Consider the following 25,492-nt stretch of genomic DNA (forward strand, 5'->3'; position numbering starts at 1 on the left):
ATTATTTAACTTTGGGTTCACATCAAATGGCATTAAAGTGGGGTACCCCCTAAAAAAAAAAAATTAAAAGTCAGCAGCTACAAATACTGCAGCTGCTGGCTTTTAATAATCGGACACTTACCTGTCCCAGGGTCCAGCGATGCGGGGGAACGAAGCCCCCCCCCTCGCTCCCCGCTCCGCTCGCGGCGCCGTCATGCATACTGTGGGCACCCGGCTGTGGCTTCACAGCCGGGCACCCACTGCGCATGCGCGAGCGGCGCAGGGCGCCGTGATACGCCGTACAGTCACCTGGGACACATGACAGGTCCCAGGTGAATGTGCGGCGCGAGGGGAAGTGATGTCACCAGCCTGGGCAATGAGGAAGGCAGATTACGAGGGACCCCCTAGCAACCGGTATTTAGAGGTGAGTAAAAAATTTTTTTTTTGCCAATTATTTTTATTTATTTTTTTTACGAATTTTAAGCACTTTTAATTTTTTGGTGGCAACACCACTTTAAACGAAAGTACAGTTTGTCTTGGCTGGCGAGGCCAAAAAGGTATGGAGGTAAATGAGTGAGAAAATGCTTTTAAAATTTTGCTGGCTACTTCATTTCAGTATATAAAAGTATCAGTACAGTTCAGTATATAAAATTTGAATATTTTGGGTGCACAGCCATAACTTCGTTACTAATATAGACACAGTGAGGCCGATTTACTAAAGGATTTGAGAATCATAGTTATAGTTACAGGGTGACTTTTTTCATTGTTGCACTGCACTGTGAATCTCATTGTATAGGGCCAGTTCACACCAGACGCAGTTCCGTTCAGTTCAGTTCCATGCGCTTTTTTTCTGCACTAAAAATGCATGCACAGTGTTTTCCATGTATTCCAATGGCTCTAGTTCACACTATGCAGTCAGTTTCTGTTCAGTTTCCGGTGCAGAAACTGACCGGAACTGACTGTATTGGTGGAGAAAAAAACTGAACTGCATCTGGTGTGAACTGGCCCTAATTGCATGGAAACGAAATGAAAGTGTCCATAGATTAAAGATGAGTTTTAAAGATGACATTTACCTCCTCATATTCCTCTACATCACAGTATATGTCTGTGTTTGGAATCTGCCCTAGGATTCTGTACTTTGAACTAAAACGAAAAGAAAAGAATATCAATACATTACCTAGATCTGTCAACATATTAAAATTTAAAGGAAATGGAAGCAAATGCATAAGCATATATAACACAAGATAATGTTATAAATACAGCACCTAGCTCTGACAACATGACAGACAATTAACGCGGAACTCCACCCAAAAGGGAAGCTCCTCTTGTTTGCTTACCCCCCCCTCCACTGCCACATTTGGCACCTTTCTTTTAAGGGGGAGAGGGGGTACCTGTTTTTAACAGGTACCTGCTTCCATTTCCAGGTCACTTGGAAGTTTGGCCCCCCTCCTCCTTCCCCCGCCTCCGAGCCATTCACAAAGCGCAATAGGGAACCGGTCGTGAAGCTGCAAGACTTCACAGACGTTTTTCCATTACAAGAAATGGCGGCGGCAGCAGCACCCGAGAGTGGTCTGAAAAATCGGCTTGGGTGCCTGATCCCTGACAGGTAAGTGCCCCAATATTAAAAAAGTCAGCAGCTACAGTATTTGTAGCTGCTGACTTCATTTTTTGGTGGGTAGGTGGGGCGTTGCTCAGTGATAAAGTGATTTTTTGCTCTGTGCAGTGGTTTTGCACATGGCAGCCCAGATTCTCCTCTTCTCGGGTCCCTCTTCGGTGCTCCTGGCCCCTCCCCCTCTTGTTGAGTGCACCCAAAGCAAGCAGCTTGCTATGGGGGGGGGCACCCAACCTGCAGCACTACTGACTTCCATCATCCAATCATATCAAAGAAAAAAAAAATTCCTTGCATGTGTTCAGGTATTTATCAAAGGGAAGCTTAAACAATCGCACTTGCAAAGTGCACAGACTCTTTGCCTTTAAGTGACATTAAAGCTTGATATTTTTTTTCTTTATTGAAATAAAACAGGTTATACTTACCTGTCTTTGCAATGATTTTGTACAGGGCAGGCCAAATCCGATTCTTCTGGGGTCCTTCACCAGCAATCCTGGCCCTCCTCTTTGCCCCCATAAAATACAACTTTCTATGGTGGCACTCATGCGGGCTTACTCCCGAGCTGCCCTATCTGCATCTATTGACACAGACCGGGTGGCTTGGATTTGCCCCCTGCTCCCTGATCACAGCATTTGATAGAGATCAGTTAGGAGGGAGACTGTAAAGAACTGCTGCTCTTGTGCACAGTGCTGGATCCAATTAAGCTTAGGCAAGTCTAAGGGGGGACTGGAAGGGGGCATTTTGCAGCACACAAGGTTGTTTACCTTAATTCATGCACTGTAAAAAAGACCTTAAAGGCTTTCACCCACTCTTCGTAAATCCATCCTACAGAGTACGGTTTATGACTTCTCATTCTACAAATGCTAGGTGCCTGTGTGCTACTTCTAATTTTACTTGGACCTTTCCAATCTGCAAAATTGTTCCAATGTCAATGGCTTAATATGGTCACGTGGCCATATTAAGTCAATGATGTCACAAACATCTCTGTTCATTTGTGTACATTAGTTGCAGGGCAGGGAATCCCCTTTCCACAGTTCATTGGTCAAGCAATGACAGCTGACTTCCGGGTTCTGACCAGAATACAAGCTCAGACAAGAATCTCAAACCCAACTGCTAATTGTCTCTACATCTGCCAAACTGAAATATACACGGATGTCTGTAGAAATAGGATCACTGCACAATCTAATAAAAATTTGCCAGGGATTCAGATTGCTGCATTAACCAGGCCAAATTGTATAAAGCAGCAAACATGAAAAATGCAGCCCTCTGAAAGACCTTACCTCCACGTCTGCTTCAGTTACTCCAGCTCCATACATAGAAACCAGCAAATAATGCATCTACTTATGTGCGGATCATTTAGGTGATGATACAGAAAAAAAAAAAAAAAAAGAAAAAGTTGAACAAAACAAACCTTTGTGTACGGTAGATTACGGTTATAATAGCAAAGGCCACTGCAACAATCAACCCATAGTCCAGACCAAGGGAAACTGATGCCAGAAAGGAAACCACCCAAATACACTAAAAAGTGAAACAAAATACATTTTACAGTTGAAAACTATATTGCAGTTTTCTTTATAAGAGCTGTGAATAATTAAAAGTTTTTAAATTAAGAAATGTGTAGCATGCAAGACTGTTGCAAATTTAGAAATTGCTGCAAGATTATAAATTACGGTGGATCATATAGGGATAAGGTGAATACTGATCAGACATCGAAAAATATCACAAGGGCCTGAGCTGAGGGGCTGTTTACGTTAAACTGTTTTTGTATTCCCATACAATGGGTTTGGGTATACACAACCCACTTGGAGGCCAGATGCACTTGGCAATGAATTCTGAATGAAGAAAAGTTTGTCAAACTGATGCCATCAACACAAGCCCAAAGCCCTTCAACACAGGCTCTAAATTTGTTGGTAATAATGCCTTTCATTCAGACGTATAGATATGATAAAACATCCATGGCTATGAATACATCCACGATACAAATAAAGTGCACATTATTATTACACAAGACTGATCAAAAGTCTTTTAGATTAAAAATCTCTGGGATTCCATTCTCAATTAACAGTTCCCCATTTAAAAAAAACAAAAAAAAACAAATCTCGAGTAGAAAATCACCCTTGTAAACGTGTATAACCAGGGTATTCAGACCTAAGACCAGATAAACTAGAATCTGTAACCGACAATAAGAAATGACTGTTGAAACAGTTCAAAGTGAAGTGCCACAAATTACTAAATAACAGCATGGCAAGACAAAATCTGCAGCAAATATCACTATTGAGCTGAATGCGTTCTCTATAGCCCAGCACCTTCAGTGTTATATGCATGCTCCTTTCCCAAGCCCTTACAACATCTCTTTGCTATGCTTCAATAGCAAACCCCGTTTCAATAAAGCCAAGTTGTATTTGATTGTTAAGGCAATTACCAATGTCAATACTACTCTTTAAAAAGGACAAATTAGAAAAACAGCAGCACCAATCAGCTTACAATCTAAGTAGGGTACCTGAGGCAAAGGGAGATAAAGTGACTTGCCCAAGGTCACACGGAGCTGGTTTTGAAACCAGGATGCCTGGTTCACAGTCCAGTGCTGTAGAGCCACTCCTCCTCCCTAAGAATCTGCATAAATAAATGTTAGTTTTTGTGAGGTTTCTATTGCTCAGCTAGAAGACTCCAAACTAATATATTAGGATGGTTAGTTTAAAACATTTTTTTTGGTTGTACGAATATTTAGAATTACATTAGCCGCTAGAGAAAAAAAAAATTTAAATATAGCCTACAACAATGTATGAGTGTTTTAATAGAAACTCTATAAAATTTAAGTACGTCTCGTTACCATGTGCGAATATTTTAAGCTTAAAAAAATTAACTTTAAAATAAATAAAAAAAAACAAAATAAAAAAAAAAACAAACAACACACACAGACTGTATATCAAAGTACAAGGCTTAAAACCCCAAGTAAAATAAAATGGTTTGGACTATGTTAAAACATTTTCACACATACCAATTCTAATCTGCTTGTTCTCCATAAATGTGGGATATCTGCAAATTGCTTGAACATTCCTTTTAGGTTTACCATCACAATAGCTGCTAATACCGCCTGTAATAAAATATAATTTTTTTTATACAAATCCGTTTCTTTGCACCTTAGTTCAGAATTATAGTATATTTATGAAATACTTGTTTCCACTTTCACTAAAGCATATGAAATCCAGCGATAACAAATCAGCTATAGTGCTTATATTGGTTCATATACACTGCTGCTCCTAAACTCACCCTTGAACCCTCCACAATACCAGCCTGTGTGTTTATACATACATACATACATACATACATACATACATACATACATAGGCATTTAAAGGAGCTTAGGAGTAGCAGTGTTTAGAGGCAGTAAAAGCTTCTCTTCTGAATGCAGAAGAATCGAGTTTAGCAGAGGAGCTTTTGGGCATACAAAAAATACAAAACGCATCTAGAGAGCTTAAAATGCAAGGCCAGAATAAATTACAATTCTGGCCAATTAAATAAACATCCAAAAACTCACCTAAATGCACCTAAAATGTGTTTGAAAAAAAAAAAAAAAGAAAATGTAGTTTAGGTGCATTTTTAAAGGCTTTTTTTTTTTTTTTTTTTTTTTTTACTGTCAGGACAATCGCGTCTACAATAAACCAGTGTGCATGAGGCCCAATCTAACAGGATTTAAAATGACAGGAGTGAGGCAGGTGCCACATGTGATACAGACTACAGTATTCAGTAAAAAGGCGATTTAACTTTAAAGCTGAACTCCATGACTGGTGTTCTGCTACATCATTTATATTTTTTACATCCAGTGTCTGAATTTAACTTGGTCCCAACCTTTTGCATTCTCTAGTGTAAAAAGTGTATTCTTTTTCCAAAAAAGTGCGCTTGTAAGACTGCTGCACAAATACAGTGTCACAAAAAGTATTACAACGACTGCCATTTTAATTTATAGGGTGTCCAAAAAAAAAAAAAATAATAATAAATAAAAAAATAAATAATAATAATGTATGTTTGGGGGTTCTAAGTAATTTTCTAGCAAAAAAAAAAAAGTTTTTATCTTGTAAACACCACATGTAAAAAAAAAAAAAAAAAAAAAAAGAGACTCGTCCTTAAGAGGTTAATCAAGACATGTAAAAAAAATAAAAAATTAAAATATTTTTTTTTTTTTTTTAAAACCAACCCCTCAAAAAAACAAAAACACGTGCATTTTAATGGGCCCTTCGCATGTATACACGTGAGGTTGTTGAAGCCCTCTAAAATGGTTTCAATACTGCATTATATACACAAACAGGGCCCGCTGAAATAAATGCAATTACATCTATTGTAAACTATACACATATTTTGGTGTGCATTACAATAGTAGAAAACACACAAAAGATCACGTCAAAATACATACAAAAGAATGCTCACAAAATAGACACAATGTTCAAAAATCAAGAGTACACATCAGGTCTAGGAGTTGTTCCATTTCCATACCTGAGGTAATGGTTCAAATAGATATCCAATGACCAGTATGACCAACAGCACCATAAAGGAGGACAGCAAACCTGCAATCTAGAGGATAGCATTTACAGTCACAGATAAAATGTGCCGCAATAGGGTCAGCTAAAACATATATGCAAATTATTTTCTGAAAAAAACAAACATAAAAGAAATTTAAACGGCCCACTGAAATTTTATTTCCTGCAAACCAATTTACAGTTTTAGGCTGCATTCACACTTCAGCGTTTTGAGTCACGGGCAGATTTGCCACAAATCTGCCCACGAATTTGAAAGTGCTGATGTGTGAATGGCAAAATTGCCGGACTCGCATTTGAGATGCCATTCATTTGAATGACCCCTCAAATCACGGTGCGGGTCTGCCGTGATTGTTGCACGACAAATCGCGCTGCAATTGCGGCAACACGAATTCCAGGAAGCATGTCACCCAAAAGTAACTCCTGAACTTTTTTTGGGCGACATGCATCTTGTGATGGGTGTTGCCGTGATTGCAGCGCGACAATTACGGCAGACCCGCGCAGCGATGGGAGGTGTCATGCAAATGAATGGCTTCTCAAAATGTGAGTCCCTCAATTGGCCATTCACACCTCAGCGCTTTCAAAACATGGACAGATTCGCAGAAAATCTGCTGCAATTCAAAACGCTGAAGTGTGAATGCAGCCTTAATGTCTGCAACAGAACTACCACACGAGGAAGGGCTACATGTTTTTTCTTACCTGGAAACAAAAAAAATAAAAAAATCCAGGGAGGAGAGAAGGTGGAGTTCAGAGCCAATCACACTCCGCCTGTCCCTGGAAACAAAGACCTGCCCCTAGCAGTAGGCCGACATCAATCTCCTGTTCTGCCTCTGTTAAAAGCATGTTTTGTTGTTTTGAAATTCAGAGAATCCTGGCACAGCGTTCACTTGCGGTTGCACAGTGCAATTAGCTGCGTTTACAAACATTGTCTGAGTTTAGCTGCAGTAGATAACTTGATCTATTCGCAGCTAATAGCTGAATTTCTATCCGCCCATGTGAAAGGGGGCTTAAGGTATAGGGACGAAGCAGCTACTAACCCATGATATACTAACCTGTGTTTCTTAAAAGTTTCACCAACACATAACAAAGTTGCAAAACTGTTGGATTTGTTTTTTCCCCTTCATCATAAAGGAGGTTGATTTACAAACAGGCAAAGCGAAAAACTGTTTGTTTGACCATATTTATTGATATTACAACATGCTGGAAACACCACAAGAAAGAGAAATACAGTCTACACATTGGACTGTGGTAAAGATAAATGGGTATTTTCAACTCTCACCACTTACCTGTGTATTTCCTCCAGTGCTCTCCTGAACTAGGCTACGAGACATTGAGCATGTCACAGCAAATGTATGAAAGAACGAACCAATAGAATTGCACATCCCCATAGCAATAAGTTCCTGCAAAATGCAAACAGATTACTAAACATTTAAAAAACTATATTTTTAGATTAAAGATTATCTGAATTGACCTCTAGTAATAGAAAGTAAACTAGCAAAACAAATACCTTTAGCTTGACACTTACTATACCTTCCACAAAATGCAAACTTCTGGGTATATTAAAAATAGGCACACCCCCTATGTCATTATTCAATGCCTGCTTGACATACCATCATTAACAGATGTGGAAAAAGCATGTAGCTAGGGACATAACACTATGGGGGTTATCTACTAAAAGGAAAATACACTTTGCACTGCAAGTGCACTTGAAAGTAAAGTCACTGTAGATCAGAGGGGGACATGCAAGGAAAATAAAAACAGCATTTTAGCTTGTACATGATTGGATGATAAAATCAGCAGAGCTTCCACTTATTTCAGATCTACCCCTTTGATTTAGAGCGACTGCACTTCCAAGTGCACTTGCAGTGTAAAGTAGATTTGCCTTTCGTAAATAACCCCCTGTGTCTCTGCAAATACTTTCATAATGTTAGCATTTACAGGAACTTCATGGGACTCCAAATCACCTTCTACTCAAACCTCAACGTTGTTGCAAAAATAGGATTTTTGTACACACCGTAAAATCCTTTTCTCTGAAGTTCATTGACGGACACAGCTCCAGTAATCTTGACCGTAGGTTATTACGCCACCTTCAGGAGAGGACTAGGCAGAACATATATACATGTGAAAAACAGAACTTTATAGTTCCGCCCTGGGGGTGGTCCCTCTGGTAATAACCCCACAGCCGGCTTCCTGCAGCTCAGTACATCAACAAGCAGTATAACGTAAAATAATAGAAGGGGTGGGTGCTGTATCCCTCAATGAACTTCAGAGAAAAGTATTTTACAGCGAGTACATAAATCCTATTTTCTCTTTCATTCATTAACGGACACAGCTCCAGTAATCTTGACCGTAGGGACGTCCCCAAGCAGTGTCATATCAAGGGGTGGGAAAGCAACATAACTTCACCCACAACCAGAGGTGCTCCCTAAAGGGGGAGCCACCATCTGAACCAACCGCATCAGAACTTGCAGACAACTCATGCATCAGAGTGCATTAAATTCAAAAGAGGCAACTGTCTCTTAACAAGAAGAAAGTGTAAAATTGCAACATTACACGGCTGCCTGCAAACCTTTGGGACCAAAGCAGGCATCAGAAGATGCTCTTACATCCACCTTTGTAGAACTTTGTAAAGGTGTGAACAGACGACCAAGTCACAGCCTTACACACCTGGGCTACTGACACTTGATGTCGGAAGGCCCAAGAGGTCCCAATTGCCTTGGTGGAATGGGCCGTGAAAGGAAAAGGGGGCACCTGTCCCTTTAAGGCATAAGCCTGGACCACGATCTGTCTGATCCACCTGGAAATGGTGGACGACGAGACCGACAATCCTTTTTTCGGACCACCTACTGAAACGAATAGAGAGTCCGACTTCCGGAAGGGAGCTGTGGCAGACAGATAAACCCTTAAAGCCCAGACCACGTCCAGGGAATGGCGGGCCACCTCCTTAGGATGTGTTGGTTTAGGACACAGAGATTGTAACACAATGTCTTCATTGAGGTGAAAAGCCAAAACCACCTTCGGTACAAAAGAAGGTTGCGGACCTTATCCTTGTGGGTAACCAGATAGGGCGACTTGCAAGACAAGGCCGCCAGTTCCGAAACCCTCCTGGCCAATGTAATGGCCACTAGGAAGACCACTTTCTGAGAAACAAGGGAATTTCCCTGATGTTCTCAAACGGCGGTTTCTGAAGTGCCGATAACACCATGCTGGACCCCTTGTATAAAAGGTGCTCAGAGAGAGACGCCAGGGGTCGTTGGGAAAAAAAACAGCCCTTGATGGCGCCTAAAGACAGTTTCTTGCAATAGTTTTGCCCACGCAGCAAGTGTCTGCGATATTAATGCTGTGGCCATTACTGGTCGTATCGCTGACCCCACTACCTTAAACAAGGAACGGGCCACTGCCTCGGCCTTCCTGTCAGTAGGGTCCTTGAATGCAGGAGTCCCCTCTATCGGGATTGTGATTACTTTGTTTAACCTGGATACTGGGGGGTCCACGACCGGAGGAGCCGACCATTTTTTAAGGCTCTCATCAAAGTTGTAATGCACCACCATTCTTTTTGGGACCGAAAAGGTCCGTTGCGGTCTTCCCCATTCCTTGTATATGAACTTATCGAAATAAGTCAGATACGGAAACGCCTTTAGGTGTATGGGCTGGCTTATGGGACCACTACTTCAGCAGAGGGACCTGCTGTATCCTGAATTTTCAGGGTATCACGCACAGCTGTGATAAGTGCTCCAACTAGCGCTTTGTCTTGCACGGACCCGGACGGGGACTCATCCTCACGGGGGGGGGTGGGTTGGGGCCAGGGGCCACTTTTTACCACCTTTGCACCTGCACACCGCCTCCACCCTGGCAACGAACGTTTCAAGGACTGCCGACAAAGTGTCCAAAGGCACTACACTGTTTGCAGACGAGCCGGTTGCAAATGCAGGGAGTTCTGGGGAAGAAACACCAGATTCTGAAGCCATGCTGACCCACCCTGTCTGCCACCCTTGGGGACTTCAGACAGGTGCACAGTCCCACCCTCCTAGCTGCTGCAGACTGAGGGGGCCCCCACCGCAGGACCAACCACCCTGACAGAGTTCTGCGCCGTTCAGATACAAGTGCCTGTGTCAGCTCCCAGGTGTCCTGAATGAAAATCCGCACTGTTCTGAGCAGCAGGGACCAGCGTTGAGCATAAAAACTGTGCTGGACTACAACAAAATGGCTGTCCTGTATAAAAGGACATAATCAGAGAAAATGGCAGCCGAGCTACAGAAACATGGCCCCTGACCATGCTTTCCACTGAGGCACACCAAAAATGGCCGATAAACAACTGTACACAGTGAATGCTTCTATTTTAGCAGAGTTAAGGACTGTCGTCAGGGTGTCCATGGGCACAGCGCTATCCACAGGTGACCCGGTTGCAATAGCCTGGATTTCGGGGGGAAGAAACACCAGTTTCTGAAGCCATGCTGACCCTACCCTGTCTGCCACCTGCAAGGGGACTTAGGACAGTGAAGGTCCCGCCCTCCTGCTGCCGCCGCCTGGGGGGAGGGGTGAAAGGTTATGGTTATGTTAAGCATCCATCTTGTTTCTGTCAGCCATCTTAATATTCACAAACTTCCATTTTACAATATGTACAGTTTGAACACCCCTTTAACTTCTCAGATAACTGTCTCAACATGTGATTTCTTCTAACTCATTTGTTCTCACACACTTATCTAAAAAAACTTTCACACATTTTCTCAGCATTCCTTTAGCTACTGGAGAAATCATGTACTGTCTCTTGTTATATTTTACTCATATTATTTTAGCCAGCTTAGAACAACGAACTATAGCGTTTTGTCTTGACCAGCTGTAATCGTCTCGATGTCTACTGCGCATTTCTTATTCTGTGCGACGTGAAATTTACTATATCAATCACTTTGTGATAACTCAATACAATTAGTTCTCGAAGGACGCCATGGTGTGTGTGTGGTTTTATTTGTCCTTTGAGAATTGATTCCAGCTATATCTGAATTTATACAATACATTGGATCTAAGGTCTGAGAGGTTGAAGGGACCACCCTAGACACAGGATTAACCCTTTCAAGGGGTACCTAGCGCCAGACTCACCACCCTGGGGCGTTCTGTGAATGTTACTAGCCATGCCTGTAGTCCCTAGGAGGTTACCCAGTTGCAGAGTGAAGAAACTGTCGGCAGCAGCTGTATAGAATAGCAGTGAAACGATCTGCAGAGCTTGCACCAGCGTTCAGGGAAAAGGCATCCAGCGTCCTGTATACACAGTGGACACAGGAAACAGCATGTGAGAGCACATGTAAAGCTGTCACAAGAGAACTGCAGTGAAAAGAGCGCTCGGGCTTCAAAAAAATGGCCGCCAATGCAACCAACAGGAAAATCCTATAGAAAATGGCTGCTGAGGCTCACAGGGGGAACCTGCTTTTCCCACAGTCAAAATGGCCGCTGGACATCGCCATCAGGTGACAGGAGAAATCACAGAACAGTGCTGCCTGCATTCAGCAAGAACACCTCCACAGACACCTTTTGGGACCCCCCCAGACCGTGACCAGGACCAACACTAGCCGCAAAGAGCCATCTACAGGTGAGAAACCCAGCGAACTCCACACACACCGCCCGCAGAACATGCAGGCACCCCCCCAGAGGGTGGAAGGAGGGGAGATAGGGACGTGGGAGAGAAGAGCAGGAAGTGAGATGGCCCCCGAATCGGCCTCCCAGGGAATGCCCAGCTGCTCACCCCACCGAAGCAGGGAGAGCCCTACTTACCAGTCCTGAAGAGGTGGGAGACATTCCATCACAGACCTACTCCTGCGCAGTTACAGGGTAGCTGATGGCCCGGTATACTGTGATCCAGACATTAGTAGCCCGGTCATATGTATACCCCGGAGCATTGAAGCTCACCGACCACCTCTGGAGCTGAGGTATGTCGTGGCCTGCCGAGCATTAGCTGCGGCCTGCACACACTCGATGGCCCGACTGGGGAGAATGCAAGGATAACTTAACCAGCCTGTTACCAAGCCGGCAGTTGATAGAAGATCCCAGGATCTTTCATCTTGCGCAAAAAACATCAAACCTGCATCAAAAAAAAAAAAAAAAAAACTAAAAAATGGACCAAAGGACCAGCAGGGTTCCTAGGTCATTCTCCTTCTAGGCAAAATAAAACAGAGTTCTGCCTGGGCAGCAGGGAGGGTTGTTAGCACATGGTCCGCCCCCGGGGCGGGACTAAAGTTCTGTGTATTGTGTTACAATTTTTGCCTAGTTCTCCTAATGGCAGGCTAACAAACCCATTTAGCAACAGAGAGGAGCGGTGTCGGTCGGTGAATATAAGAGAAAACTTTTTACTTGAAGTGTCTTCACAAACATCTCACAGCAGCATGAACCATTCTTTGGGCGAGATCCACTGACTAAAAGCATATATGATATGTGAACAGGGAGAAGCCTCATAGCCTATAATAAGTTTTAAAGTTTATTAAGATATTATTTATGTAGAGGGTTCTTTACTGTAAGAGCAGAAAGGATGTGGATCATTTAAAAAAAAATATTAGATGAGCACCTGAACGACTGCAATATACAGGGATATACAATGTAATACTGACATATAATCACACACATGGATTGGGCTTGATGGACCTTTGTCTTTTTTTCAACCTCACCTACTATGCAAGATAAAAAGAAACATGCTTACAATGAGGCACAGAAAAATGAGCAGCAAAATCAAGCCTGCCGTGGTGCCACCCTTCCTACTAGCCGCTATAAAGGTCACACGTACCCTCCACCCAATAAGGACAAACTTGAAAATATATAAAAAAAAAAAAAAAAAATGGATGGTTATATTAAAAAAAAAAAAAAAAAAAAAAAAAAAAAAAACACACTATCTACACATAATGTCGCCACCTAGCGGTTACAATAGGATATTGTACGGATGTTTAGAATTGCATTGAACAGTGCTTCATTTACACATGATGTCTCCACAGTGGCACTGTATCTTATAAGTATACTTCCGGTGTTATTTCCTCTTTAAAGTTTGTTTGCCAATGTTGCATGGCATCCTCCAATCCCAGAAGATGCAATTTTTGGGGAAACGCATCAGTGGAGAGCGCATGTGACGTCATTTTGGCTGGTAGGACAGGTGACACTGCGGGTGACTTGATTTACTGCTCGTTTTTTCTGTGCCTCATTGCGTTTTTCTTTTTATCCTAATAAACTTTAAAACTGATTAATGCTATGAGGTCTCTCCCTGTTCAAATTTCATATACGTTTCTTTGGTGAGTGGACCTCACCTAAAGAACAGTTTGTGCTGCTGTGAGATGTTTGTGAAGACACGCTCATTGAAAAGTTTTTGCAAACGGTGTCTGAACGCTTGTAACAGAGATCCATTCTGTTTGGTAATAGGTAGAGATGCACGATTAATCGTTAAAGAATAGCGATCACGATTCAACCCCCCCCCACCCCCCCCCATGATATTAATCATTTGCTCGATTCAGTGCAGAGCCATGCTCTACTCACAGCTGACAGCTGTCAAAAAAAATAAAAATAAAAACCACACACACGGCAGCCTGCCAAGTTTATTACAACATCGCTAAGGCAGAGAGAAAGAGAAACATTGTAACATTTCATCGTTCTTTTAGATCAAAGGGATGAACTTAGGTCTGTAAATGAAGTCAGTTTAATCACTTAAAAGAGTAAACTATTTGACACTTGTTTACAAGTTAAAATCAGTATTTTTTGCTAGAAAGTTACTTAGAACCCACACACACACACACACACATAATATATATTTTTTTATCTATATATATTTTATTATATATACACTAAGGAGCACACTTTTCAACACTGGAGGACTTTTAGAGTGCATCAGATTGTGAAGCACTGAGCACTTTAGTAAAGTGGCATATATAGAATGGACTTTATTTGAAGTGTATTACTCATGTTTGATTAATAGTTTGTGTATATATGTTTTTTGATCACGATACATATATTGCACAGCCCATTAATACTTGCACTTTGTTTCTTTGCATGCTATTGCATTGTGCCAAATTGATTGAGGTTTATTTGCACCATTTATATGATCTAAAGAAATATGTGCACCTATTTTGTATTTGTAAATTTTTCTCCTTCACTGATGTGCAATGATGAGCACTGATGAGCAAGCACTGATGGAGGTGGCACTGAAAGGCTGTACTAATTGGCACTTATGGGGCTGCATTGATAATCAGTGCCCTAAATATCAGTGTAGATGTCCCCTGTGAGAATCGCCAGTTACCGGTTCTCTTCTGCAGATAACCAGCAGGTCTGTTTACACTGTGATTGGACACAGCTGATCACATGGTAAAGGGCTGCTGTGATTGGACCTTTAACTATCTGTGATCAACTGCTTTTGAAGGACACAGGGATCAGAGCACATCCCAGGGGCTCTAGGAGAACATCAATAGACGCCCTCCCAGAACCAGCCATTATTTGACAAAAGTGGTCGCAAATGGTTAAATAGCAAACATGTTATACATACCTGCTCTGTGCAATAGTTTTGCACAGCAGCCTCAATCCTCCTCTTTTGGGGTCTCCCATAAATGCTCCTACTGCCTTCTGAGTACCCCACAAGCAACCTACTTGTTGGGGGGAGAGGGGTACTTGTGCAGGCTCATTCTCAAGCTCCCCTGCCTGTGTTTATAGACACAAAAAGCAGGGACTTTGCCCTCCCCCCACCCCCTGCTCCCTCATCATAGGATTTGATTGGCAGCAGCAGAAGTCAATGGCTCCTTTTGCTATCAATCTGCCCTGTGAGTAAGAGAGCGTAAAGAGCTTCTGCTCTTGTGCACAGCGCTGGATCAAGATCAGGCTCCGTAAGTAAAAGGAAGGGAGGGGTGAGAACCTGGACATAAAAAAGGTCTTTAACTTAACCAGTTCCCGACCAGCGCCAGCTGATGTACGTCGGCAGAATGGCACGGGCAGGCATATTGGCGTACAGGTACGTCCAAATCTTTAATGCCGCCCTGCCATCGCGAGCGCACCGGTGGCTGCATGCTCCCGTGCTGGTCGGGACCCCCATGAGTCCGGTCGCGGGTCCCGCGGACTCGATCGCCGCGGGCATACCCGCGATCATCTCACGGGACAGCTGAACGGAGTGATGACGTTGTAAAGAGCATCTCCCCGTTCTGCCTGGCAACTAGTGACACTGATCTCTGCTCCATGTGATTGGAGCAGAGATCAGTGTTCACTAAATGAAAGCCCAGCCCCCAACAGTTAGTAACACACCCCTAGGAACACTTAACCCCTGCACTGCCACCCACTGGTTAACCCCTTCACTGCCAGTGTCATTTACACAGGAATCACTGCATTTATATAGCAGTGATTGCTGTATAAAATGACAACGGTCCCTAAAATGTGTCAAAAATGTACGATGTGTCTGCCATAATGTCACAGTCACAAAAAAAAATAAAAATCGCCGCCATTACTATTAAAAAAAATAATAATAAAAATGCCATAAAACGATCCCCTATTTTTGTAAACGCTATAACTTTTGCGCAAACCAATCAATAATTGCTTATTGCGATTTTTACCAAAAATATGTAGAAGAAGAATACGTATCGGCCTAAACTGAGGGGAAAAAATATGTTTTTTTAAAATATATTTTTGGGGGATATTTATTATAACAAAAAGTTAAAAATAATGAGTTTTTTCAAAATTGTTGCTCTATTTTTGTTTATAGCGCAAAAAATAAAAACCGCAGGGGTGATCAAATACGAACAAAAGAAAGCTTCATTTGTGGGAAAAAAAAGGACGTCAATTTTGTTTCGTAGCCACGTCGCATGACTGCGCAATTGTCAGTTAAAGCGACGCAGTGCCGAATCGCAAAAAGTGGTCTGGTCTTTGGCCAGCAAAATGGTCCGGGGCTGAAGTGGTTAATGCAGAGAACGCATTAAGGTAGGGCTGAAACAACTAATCGACAACGAATCGATTATGAAATGAATCTATTACTATTTTCATAATCGATTAATCGGCCAGTAACATAATGGGGTTAAAAAAAACTAAAACGAGCCCTTTATAGTACAAAAATATAATCACTACTGTAAATATTAACTTTCACTGTTCTACGGTAAAAAAAATTAACCCCTTCCAGTAGTGAGCATTTGCTTTTTTGTACTATAAATGGCTAATTTTAGTCTTTTTAACCCCATTATGTTACTAAACGTCTTAGGCCTAGTTCACATCTATATGTTTATTGGTGCTTTTTCGTACTACAGTTCGTTTACATGGTTTCCTATGGGACACCGTCATATCTGTGCTTTTTTCAGCCGCTGCATCTTTGGAAAGGTCAGAATAGAATGTAATGCATTTTTGCAGCAATTTGTGTTTTTTAATCTGCCCAAAAAAAAAATGCAAAAAAAACGCAACTTGCAGTAAAATCAGGTGCGCAAAAATCAAAACGAACAGCAAAAGGCTCTGCAGAAACAGATCAAAAGCAAAAACTGCATAGATGTGTACCGAGCCTTATGCTGGCCTCACGGATCAATTTTCAGGTGAGAATATTCAGATAAAAAATCTTTGTACATTCGCTGAATGAAAGAATTTTGTTTGAAATTTTCACTTCATTTCTAAAACAAAAACCACATGCACTGTCTGAAAATTCCTTTGACCAAGAAGTTTTCTATTTCCAAATTTTCCCACCACTGTGGTTGAAAATGAACGTCAATTTGACCCACTTTTTTTTTTAAAGGTTATTAACCAATTAATCGAAACAATAAATCGGCCAACTAATCGATTATGAAAATAATCGTTAGTTGCAGCCCTACATTAAGGTAAAACAACTTTAAGGCTTTAGAACCAGTTAAAAGGTCTTCTTAACAAAAGACATAAAAAACCCTAAAATAAAAACTATATTTTGGTGTAAAAAAAACAAACAAAAGCACTGTAGTGATTAGCATTAGATTGTGAAATTATGGGTTTAATAGTACGTACACTTGTCCAGATATAAAATAAAGCCCTTTACTTCTCACCTGATTGCCACTGACTGCATATCCATGTTTAAGTGCAAATATTTTGGCCATTGATATAGTCATGGAAAATCCAACAATCGCTATTGCCACTGCATCTACAAAAACAGCTGAGAACATACGGAGGTCAGGCAATTCTGGGGATCGGAACCTGCAAATAAACATAAATGATATAATATAGGTGTAATATATTTTAAAGCATCAGAAATCCCACCCAGCTGTCTACCTGGCCTCTTTAGTGCTGTAGTTGGGTGGCATTGCCAAGGACTAACTAACTGTTATCCTGATATGAGACTTAGGCCGCGTACACACGGGCGGACTGTTCGCCCAACTTTGTCCGCTGAACAGTGTTTGGGCGGACAGTCCGCTCGTGTGTGGGCTTTCAGCGGACAGTTTCAGCGGACAGTTGGACGGACAAGGTTTTTCGGAAATTCCGAAAAACTGTCCGCTGAAACCTTGTTTGAGCGAACAGTCCGCCCGTGTGTAGGCTTGTTCGTCAAACAAAGTTGCGCGCATGCTCAGAAAGGATTTTCACGCCGAAAGCTATAATGCAGTGTATAGGACGTCGTATTTTTCGTCCCGTCGTACGTGCCGTTCACGTCATCGCGCACGGTTTCAGCAAACTGTTCGTCCGTCGTGTGTGGCCATGTCCGTCCATGCTAAGTTTGAGCGGACTGTTTGCCGAAACTGTTGGACGGACAAAGTTGGGCGAACAGTCCGCGCGTGTGTACGCGGCCTTAAAGTTGCCTAGGATAAACTGTATGTTGTCTTTTAGCTCAGTTGAAACACTGTTAGTGTTGGTGGTGGTAGCATGGCTACTTGGTTGCCACAAACTGCTTTATCATCCCTAAAGACAAAGTCTAGAAATTTGGTGAAGTATTATTTATTATGGTCTCTTAAACAACAATGGGAAATAAGAACAGGACTGTACATGTGAATCATTTCCCAGTTTGCCAAGTTCTTAGCAATCAAGTGCATTTTGTCAATAAATCGGTGGACTAACAAGAAAAAGACACAATTACAACCCAACAATGTCTAGGAAGTCATACCCTGTAGGAATATTTCCAACCACGCCTACATTATAGGACTCTTCAAGCTTCAGTCCAGCTGAAACTCCAGTTGAGATTATTACCTTAAAAAGGAGAACAATGTTAATCTGCATTCAAACACAAGGAAAGCATCATGGCTGTATTCAACTTCAAGGTTAAATGACTCAATTTAATAAACAATATTGTATTCTGTTGTAAACATATTTATAAATATGCAAATCAATAATACACTCACTAATGCCCTTTCACCTGTGTATTTACCACTCCGCTTCCAGCAAAATAACCCTTCCCCACTAAGCAGCCACTTAAAATAATGTGTAATCTCTGTGTATTTGTTCCCATTTTAAATAATTGAAACACGTGGCACTAAACCAAGTGACTGTTACACTACTAAATATTATACTACAAAGTGCATTAGATATAGCTAAAAAAAAAAAAAATTGTATACATAAATAAAAAATTATTAAATAGTAAATAAACATTAAATAAAAAAGAAATAACCCAGTGAATAAGTGATAGTTCTCACTATACATTTAAACACTCCTCAAGGAGTATTGCAGAGCATATGCAGTTTTCATACAATGTTGCAAAAGTCCGTGAGTCTCCAAAACATATTTCACTTTAACAAGCAATATTGATCAGTGTTTTTTTTTTCTCTCAAACCGTCTTTCCTTCACCACACCTCTGTGAAATGTGATTCCTCTCCCCCTTATGTGAATTAACTCACAGACTAAATCAGCCTCACACTCAACGTGTTTGGCAGAAAAGCACTTTCCAAACCCTTTTTGCAGGGATGTGGATGACAGGCATACAATCCTTCACTTCAGCGGGAGAAAAGCTGACCCAATTGACACTTTCATAGAAAGTGCTCTCATGAAATAGAAAAAAAAAAAACGCTCCCATAGCGTCATACCGTAAAAAAACTTAATCACACATAAGAAGATCCTCTTAAGTTACACTCACATTTAAAAACTTGTAACCACGGCAAATAAGTCAAGCCACAGCACACTTTAACACAGCCGATTGCCAAAGCATTGGCGATTTTTAGCGGACCCAGGGTATGCGAGACACACTCTTTAAAATCTCTCACCGCTCCTTGGCCTCACCAACACCTTGGTAAAGAAAGACGTGAGCCGTCCGATGGTTCCTCTCACTCTCAGTTACCAATGCTTTGGCAATCAGCTGTGTTAAAGTGTGCTGTGGCTTGACCTATTTGGCGTGGTTACAAGTTTTTAAATGTCACGGCTGGTATGATGACGTAAAGACGTCCAGCGCGGAGGGAGGGGTTTGAGGAGTCTCGCCAGAGAGGGGTGCGTAAGAGGAGAGCGGAGACGGTCGCAGGGTGAGAAGCTCCGGCTGATTCGATGTACTGCCGCACGAGACCGCTCCGGCACCCGCCTGCCAAGGCACAGCAAGTATTGCTAGTGACGGACCCTTGCTCCCCCCGCCCCCCTCCCCCGCACAGGTCCCCTGGAGGAACGCAGGAGAACCGTGGAGACTGATTGCAGACTCAGAAGGGGGTCAGCAAAGAAGGAAGAAAAAGGAGAGCAGTACCAGGAAATGAGAGGAACAACGTCTGCAACAGAGAAGTCTGGTGGCTGCAGCCTTGTGCGGTTCATTTTGTTCACATAGGAACCTTATGTTTTAGACTGACTGTCAAATAGCAGTAACAGGCAGGCAATAGCATGTCTTATATGAATTACTTGGAAAATCTCTAGCGAACTGCAATGCTGATCATCGCTGTGGATATTTCTTTGTTGTCTATCTGCATAAATTATATATAACTGATTGACGGCTAATTAATATAGTAGCAACAGACAGAGAACAGCATGAAGAAAATAACTGCTTGGTAAATCCTTGTTGTTTACAAATAGAGGATCAGGAAATGCAGAGTAACAACATTTGGAACAGATAAATTGGGCAGTAGCCTTGTATTTTCTCATTTGCCTGTACAAGAACTATATTTAACTGATTTACGGTCATTATAGTAGTAAGAGGCAGGGAACAGCAAGAATGATATAATTGCATGTAAAACTCCCTATTTGCCCTTAAGCAGATGATCAATGTGGATGGTCACATGCGGCTACTTGGCTGGATAGCATCAGGAAACATTGAGGAACAACACCCGGAACAGATAAGTTGGGCAGTAGCCCGGTATTTTACATCTGTTTATATATGAACTATATTTAACTAACTGTTAATAGAGCAGTAATTGGCAGGGAACTCTACAAATGATATAATAGCTGGAAAATCATAGAGTTGATTATAAGCAGATTATTACCTTGGATGCTCATATAAGGTTGCCAGGTAGGACAATTTCAGGAAACGCAGAGGAATAAACGCCTGGAACTGATAAGTTTGGTTGCCGCTCCTTATTATCCTGTTTTTTTTTTTTTTGACTGGTACTATAGAAGTTACAGGCAGGTAATGGCACGAATGATATAACCACCAGCAAAATCTTTTAGTCGTTTGCTGGCAGACTATTACATTGGAAGTTTACAAAAGGTCACCAGGTTGAACGGTATCAAACAACGCTGAGGAACAATGTTCGGAATAGACAAGTCTGACTGCCGCATTGGATTTCCTCCCCTAGCTCTTCTGTCTTTTTTCTTTTCCCTACTTACCGGAGAAATGAACTATACTATATTTAACTGACTGACCATTAACATAATAGTAACATAGAAGTAACAGCCAGGAAATAGTACGAACAATACATCAGTTTGGAAGATCTTGGCTGTTCGTAAGCAGATTACTTCAGTGGGTGTTTACAGGTGATCAAGGTTTAATGCGGTAATCTATACCCTCAGATAGAAACGACTGCGGCCGTGAAGGGATAATTTGGTACCCCACGAATCTGAAAAGTAGGTCTGAGAGCTAAGAGAAAGGGAAAAAAACAAACAAAAAAAAAAAAAAAAAAAAACAGGAAAAATCAGGAGGGAATAACTAATTTAAATTCCAGCTGCAACTGACGACACAGAAAAAAAACTGGATTCCATCCCATAAAATAAGCAGGGAAGACCCTATAAAAGATGCCCTTGAAAATACAAATAGGGTAATATTTCTGAGAGGTGGCAAGGCGGTTAAAAACATAGCATTTTCCAAATACTAGCGGTCAGTTAAAATAAGAAAATCAGAATCAGATAGAAAAGGATGGCTGATTGAGGTGCACTGTAGTCTCTTACTCAGAAAAGTGTAAACGGAATATCTGGTAAAATTCCCTGCTGAGGAGCGGGGAAGTGTGCAAACAAACTGGGGAAACGAGCACGCGAGATAAAGAAAGGCAGTATGAGTAGATCCTCAAAACAAACCGCCAAGGGAGGCGGCTCTAAGACCCCAAAAAATACATCTACCGAAAGCACTATAAAACAATACATGATTCAAGGAGCCAGTCCGAGGGGTGGCAAAAAGGAAAAATTATCCCCTAACCCGGAGAAGAATAGGGGGATGGATAAAAAAGCCAGGGAAGCTTCGGACCAATCTCGAGATGAAATGACCACTGAGCGAACTGGAATTAAGTAAAAGTGAAGATCAAAGAGTGGATGACCAGGTGACAACAAAAGGGATGAGGAGGGAGATGCTCCTAAAATTAGAGAATGCTATAAAATCAGATATAAGTTTGCTAAGAAGTGAACTGGGACATCTACTAACAAGAGTAGAGGCAGCAGAAGAATTAATATACAAGCCCAAGATTTAATTAAAGTGCAGGAACAAGCTAAAATAGCATATCGAAACCAGAGAAGAATTCTTTATTGACTCGAAGACCAAGAAAATAGAAATAGAAGTCAAAATCTGAGAGTACGAGCTGTTCCAGAAAATAAGAAAGAGGAGCTAAGGGACATTATGGAAGACATATTCCGTCCTATACTGGGTAGAGGAGAGGAGGAATTTCCCAGGATTGAAAGGGTGCACCGGGTAGGGAAGAAAAAGTTTGAGGAGACTAGAAGATCACACGATATTATAGTTAGATTCAAACATTATGAAGACAAAGCGGAGATCTGGAGAAAACTAAGGGGAATAGCCCCATTAACATATGCTAGAACTGAGATACAAGTCTTCCCAGACCTAGCACCTGAAACTCTCTTAAAACCCTTATTGGAACATATGAGAGCTCAGAATATAAGATACAGTTGGGGGTTCCCGGCATGTTTGTTAGCATTTAAAGATGAAAGAACTGGTAGGCTGAGTTTCCCAGAAGAGTTAGGAGACTTCTGCGACAAATTAGGAATTCAAACTCCAATCCTTCCAGGCTGGACAGATGGGCACGGGGAAATATTATAAGAGCTTGGATGCCTGGGTATATGAGGGGGGGATGGGGTTTGTAAGTATTTGTGGCTGGATGGGAGGCGGGCCCATTACTCCCCCTCCTTTTTGAAGGATACATCTAAGGAGGGGGAAGTATGGAGGAAGAACGAAGAACTCCACCTCGGAAAAACACCAAAGACTTGGAAATGGCCAGAGATCTCAGGTCCATTAACAAGTCGAGGGCCGAATTGTGGCCAAAAAGGGGAGGGGGGGGGGGGGGGTTGGTGGGTCGCGGCGATGGGGGGGTGGGGAGGGATTGAGGGTGAGGGGGGTAATGTCAGTAGTGAAATCCTCTGGGAAAAAAATAGAAAACAAGGTCTAAATAGAAAATATGGATAATAAAATAATGGAGATTAACTTTTTGTCCTATAACGTCAAGGGCCTCAATACAGCAAAAAAAAAAAAAAAAAAAAAAAAAGGTACAACATTTTGGAATTTGGAAGAACTAAAACAAACAATGTAAGGCAGATGTGATTTTTTTTTACAAGAGACCCATATCGCACATACATCAAAGATCAGGCTTTACTCTAAAGACTACCCGAGTTGGTATTATGGCGACACGATTACAAATAGGGGGAGAGGGGTAGCAAAAGGATTTGGAAAAAACACTCGCTTTGTCCTAGAGGGAAGAGAAACGGACCCAGAGGGTAGATATTTGTTTCTAAAGGGGAAATTAGGAAACATAAGATATACATTGATTAACATTTATTCCCCGAATAAAAATCCTATAAAATTTCTAAAGGGAATACTGGCCAAAATACAGGAATTTAAAAGCGGATATGTGGTAATGATGGGAGACCTGAATTTCTGCCTGGATCCTGGACTAGATAGCACGTCCCGTGCACAGGGAAGGAGTAATGCACAACTAAAAAAGATAAATCTAAATCTGAGCAATAGCCAATTAGTTGATGTATGGAGGGTACAACATCCAAAACAACTGGATTATACGTTTTACTCCCCTGTGCACGGGACCTATTCTAGGATAGATTATATTTTTGTGGAACATAGAGTATTAGAGACTGTGCTGGAAACGAGTATAGAAATAACAACACAGTCAGATCACGCTCCTGTAAAAATTAAAATGCAGATCCTGGGTTATAGCAAACAAGCCTATAGGTGGCGTCTAATTTAAGATTCAATTCTAGATAAAGAGGAAGGCGAAGTAGTAAGGGGAGAATTAGAAAAGTACTTTTTAATGAACGAGACTGAGGGGATATCTGGACAAGTCCTGTGGGACGCCCACAAAGCGTACATCTGCGGGATTCTGATGACCTGGGGTTCGCGGAAAAAAAAAAAAAAGAAGAAGAACATGCCGTGAGGAGTAACAAATTAAGGGAGGAAATTTTGAGCATAGAACAACAGCATAAACAAGGTATCGTGGATAAAAAAATATATCAGAAATTATTATCTAAAAAGGGAGGAACTACGGGGGTTAATGGAACAAGAAACAAAAATTTTTTTTAATCAACTAGCGAAAGTAAGATATCAAGACTGGAATAAACCCACTAAATACCTAGCTAAAGCGCTCCAAAAGAAAAAAGCCATTAACTATATAGAGAAAATCCAAACGGAACATGGGGACATGGTGTATACTACAAAAGAAATAGCAGAATCATTCAAAACATACTATGGGAGATTATACGCAGGTAAAAATAAGGAGAAGAAGATAGAAGGGAAAACAAAAGAAATAGATGAATACCTAAAGAATGCTAGACTCCCTAAGATTGATGAGACAAATAAAGACAACTTAGAAAGCCCCATAACAGAAGCAGAAATAAATAAGGCGTTAATGGATTCAGCCCTTGGGAAAAGCCCTGGACCTGACGGATTGACAATTGGATACTATAAAAGGTTCAAAGATATTCTGATACCGAGACTATGTAAATATATGAACGGAATCGGGACAGAATACGAACTGAGTAAAGAAGCATTGATAGCCTCAATTACTGTCATCCGGAAGGAAGGAAAAGATGAGACCAGGTGTTCAACAGTGATATTGGTCTATAACTGGAACGCAGATACTAAACTATTTGCCAAGGTATTGGCTAGTAGGATGAAGACAGTAATGAACTCACTGGTACACCCCGACCAGGTAGGGTTCGTCCCTGGAAGGGAGGGCAAAGATAACGGGGTTAGAACCCTATTGGTGCTATCTCAGAGGGAGGAGACGGAACCCCCGGCCTTACTACTGTCGACAGATGCTCAAAAGGCCTTCGACAGGGTCGATTGGGGATTTATTTTTCAGACACTTGAAAATATGGGTTTCGGGCCAAGGATGGCCAAATGGATTAAAAACACTGTATCACCACCCGACAGCAACTATAAATATAAATGGTGTTCCCTCCCCTCCCTTTGAGATGGAAAACGGGACTATACAGGGATGCCCACTCTCACCCCTTCTCTTTGTGCTCTCGCTAGAACCCCTACTCTCGACAGTCAGAAACAATCCAGAAATAACAGGAATCATGGCGGGGCAGGAGGAGCATAAACTTGCAGCATACGCGGACGACGTATTGTTTTATATAAGTAAACCTACAAGCTCAATGCCCAAGATAATTGAGGCCCTTGACGACTATGGGAAATTGGCAAATTTTAAAATTAATCAAACGAAATCTGAAATTCTCAATATAAATGTTAGCAAACAAGAAGTACAAACTAATCCAAGAGTATTGTAAATTTAAGTGGGTGAAAAAATTTAGATACTTAGGAATAAAACTGGCCCGCACCTTAGGTAAGATCTACCAGCTAAATTACATCCCATTATTAAACGAAATTGAACTCAGGAGGGTAGCCAATAGACCTCTATCCTGGCTGGGTCGGATAAACGTGTTTAAAATGTTTATCCTCCCCAAAATCTTATACAAATTTCAGATGATGCCGATCGCAATACCCTCCAGTTACTTTCTTAAGATAAAATCCCTAATGTGTAAATATATATGGATTAACAAAAAATCAAGGCTCTCCCACACAGTTTTAAAACAAGAGAAAAGGCGAGGGGGATTGGCAGTCCCAGATTTTCAATATTATTAT

The 25,492-nt window shown here is 41.5% G+C and overlaps 1 protein-coding gene across 1 annotated transcript in view; it reads right to left on the bottom strand.

Annotated features, from left to right (window-relative positions):
- Positions 1-25,492, bottom strand: part of SLC26A5 (solute carrier family 26 member 5) — a 129,166-nt gene that overhangs the window by 33,263 nt on the left and 70,411 nt on the right. Inside the window, exons 8-14 of the mRNA XM_077468999.1 lie at positions 18,161-18,243; positions 17,115-17,262; positions 7,407-7,520; positions 6,080-6,157; positions 4,587-4,682; positions 3,000-3,106; positions 1,053-1,122 (exon numbers count right to left, since the gene is read on the bottom strand). Coding sequence (XP_077325125.1) covers positions 1,053-1,122; positions 3,000-3,106; positions 4,587-4,682; positions 6,080-6,157; positions 7,407-7,520; positions 17,115-17,262; positions 18,161-18,243 — 696 coding nt within the window. The remainder of the gene's footprint in view (positions 1-1,052; positions 1,123-2,999; positions 3,107-4,586; positions 4,683-6,079; positions 6,158-7,406; positions 7,521-17,114; positions 17,263-18,160; positions 18,244-25,492) is intronic.

Source organism: Lithobates pipiens, unplaced genomic scaffold (assembly GCF_037356315.1).
Source record: "Lithobates pipiens isolate NorthernLeopardFrog02 unplaced genomic scaffold, aLitPip1_a1.2 Scaffold_8, whole genome shotgun sequence".
NCBI lineage: Eukaryota > Metazoa > Chordata > Amphibia > Anura > Ranidae > Lithobates > Lithobates pipiens.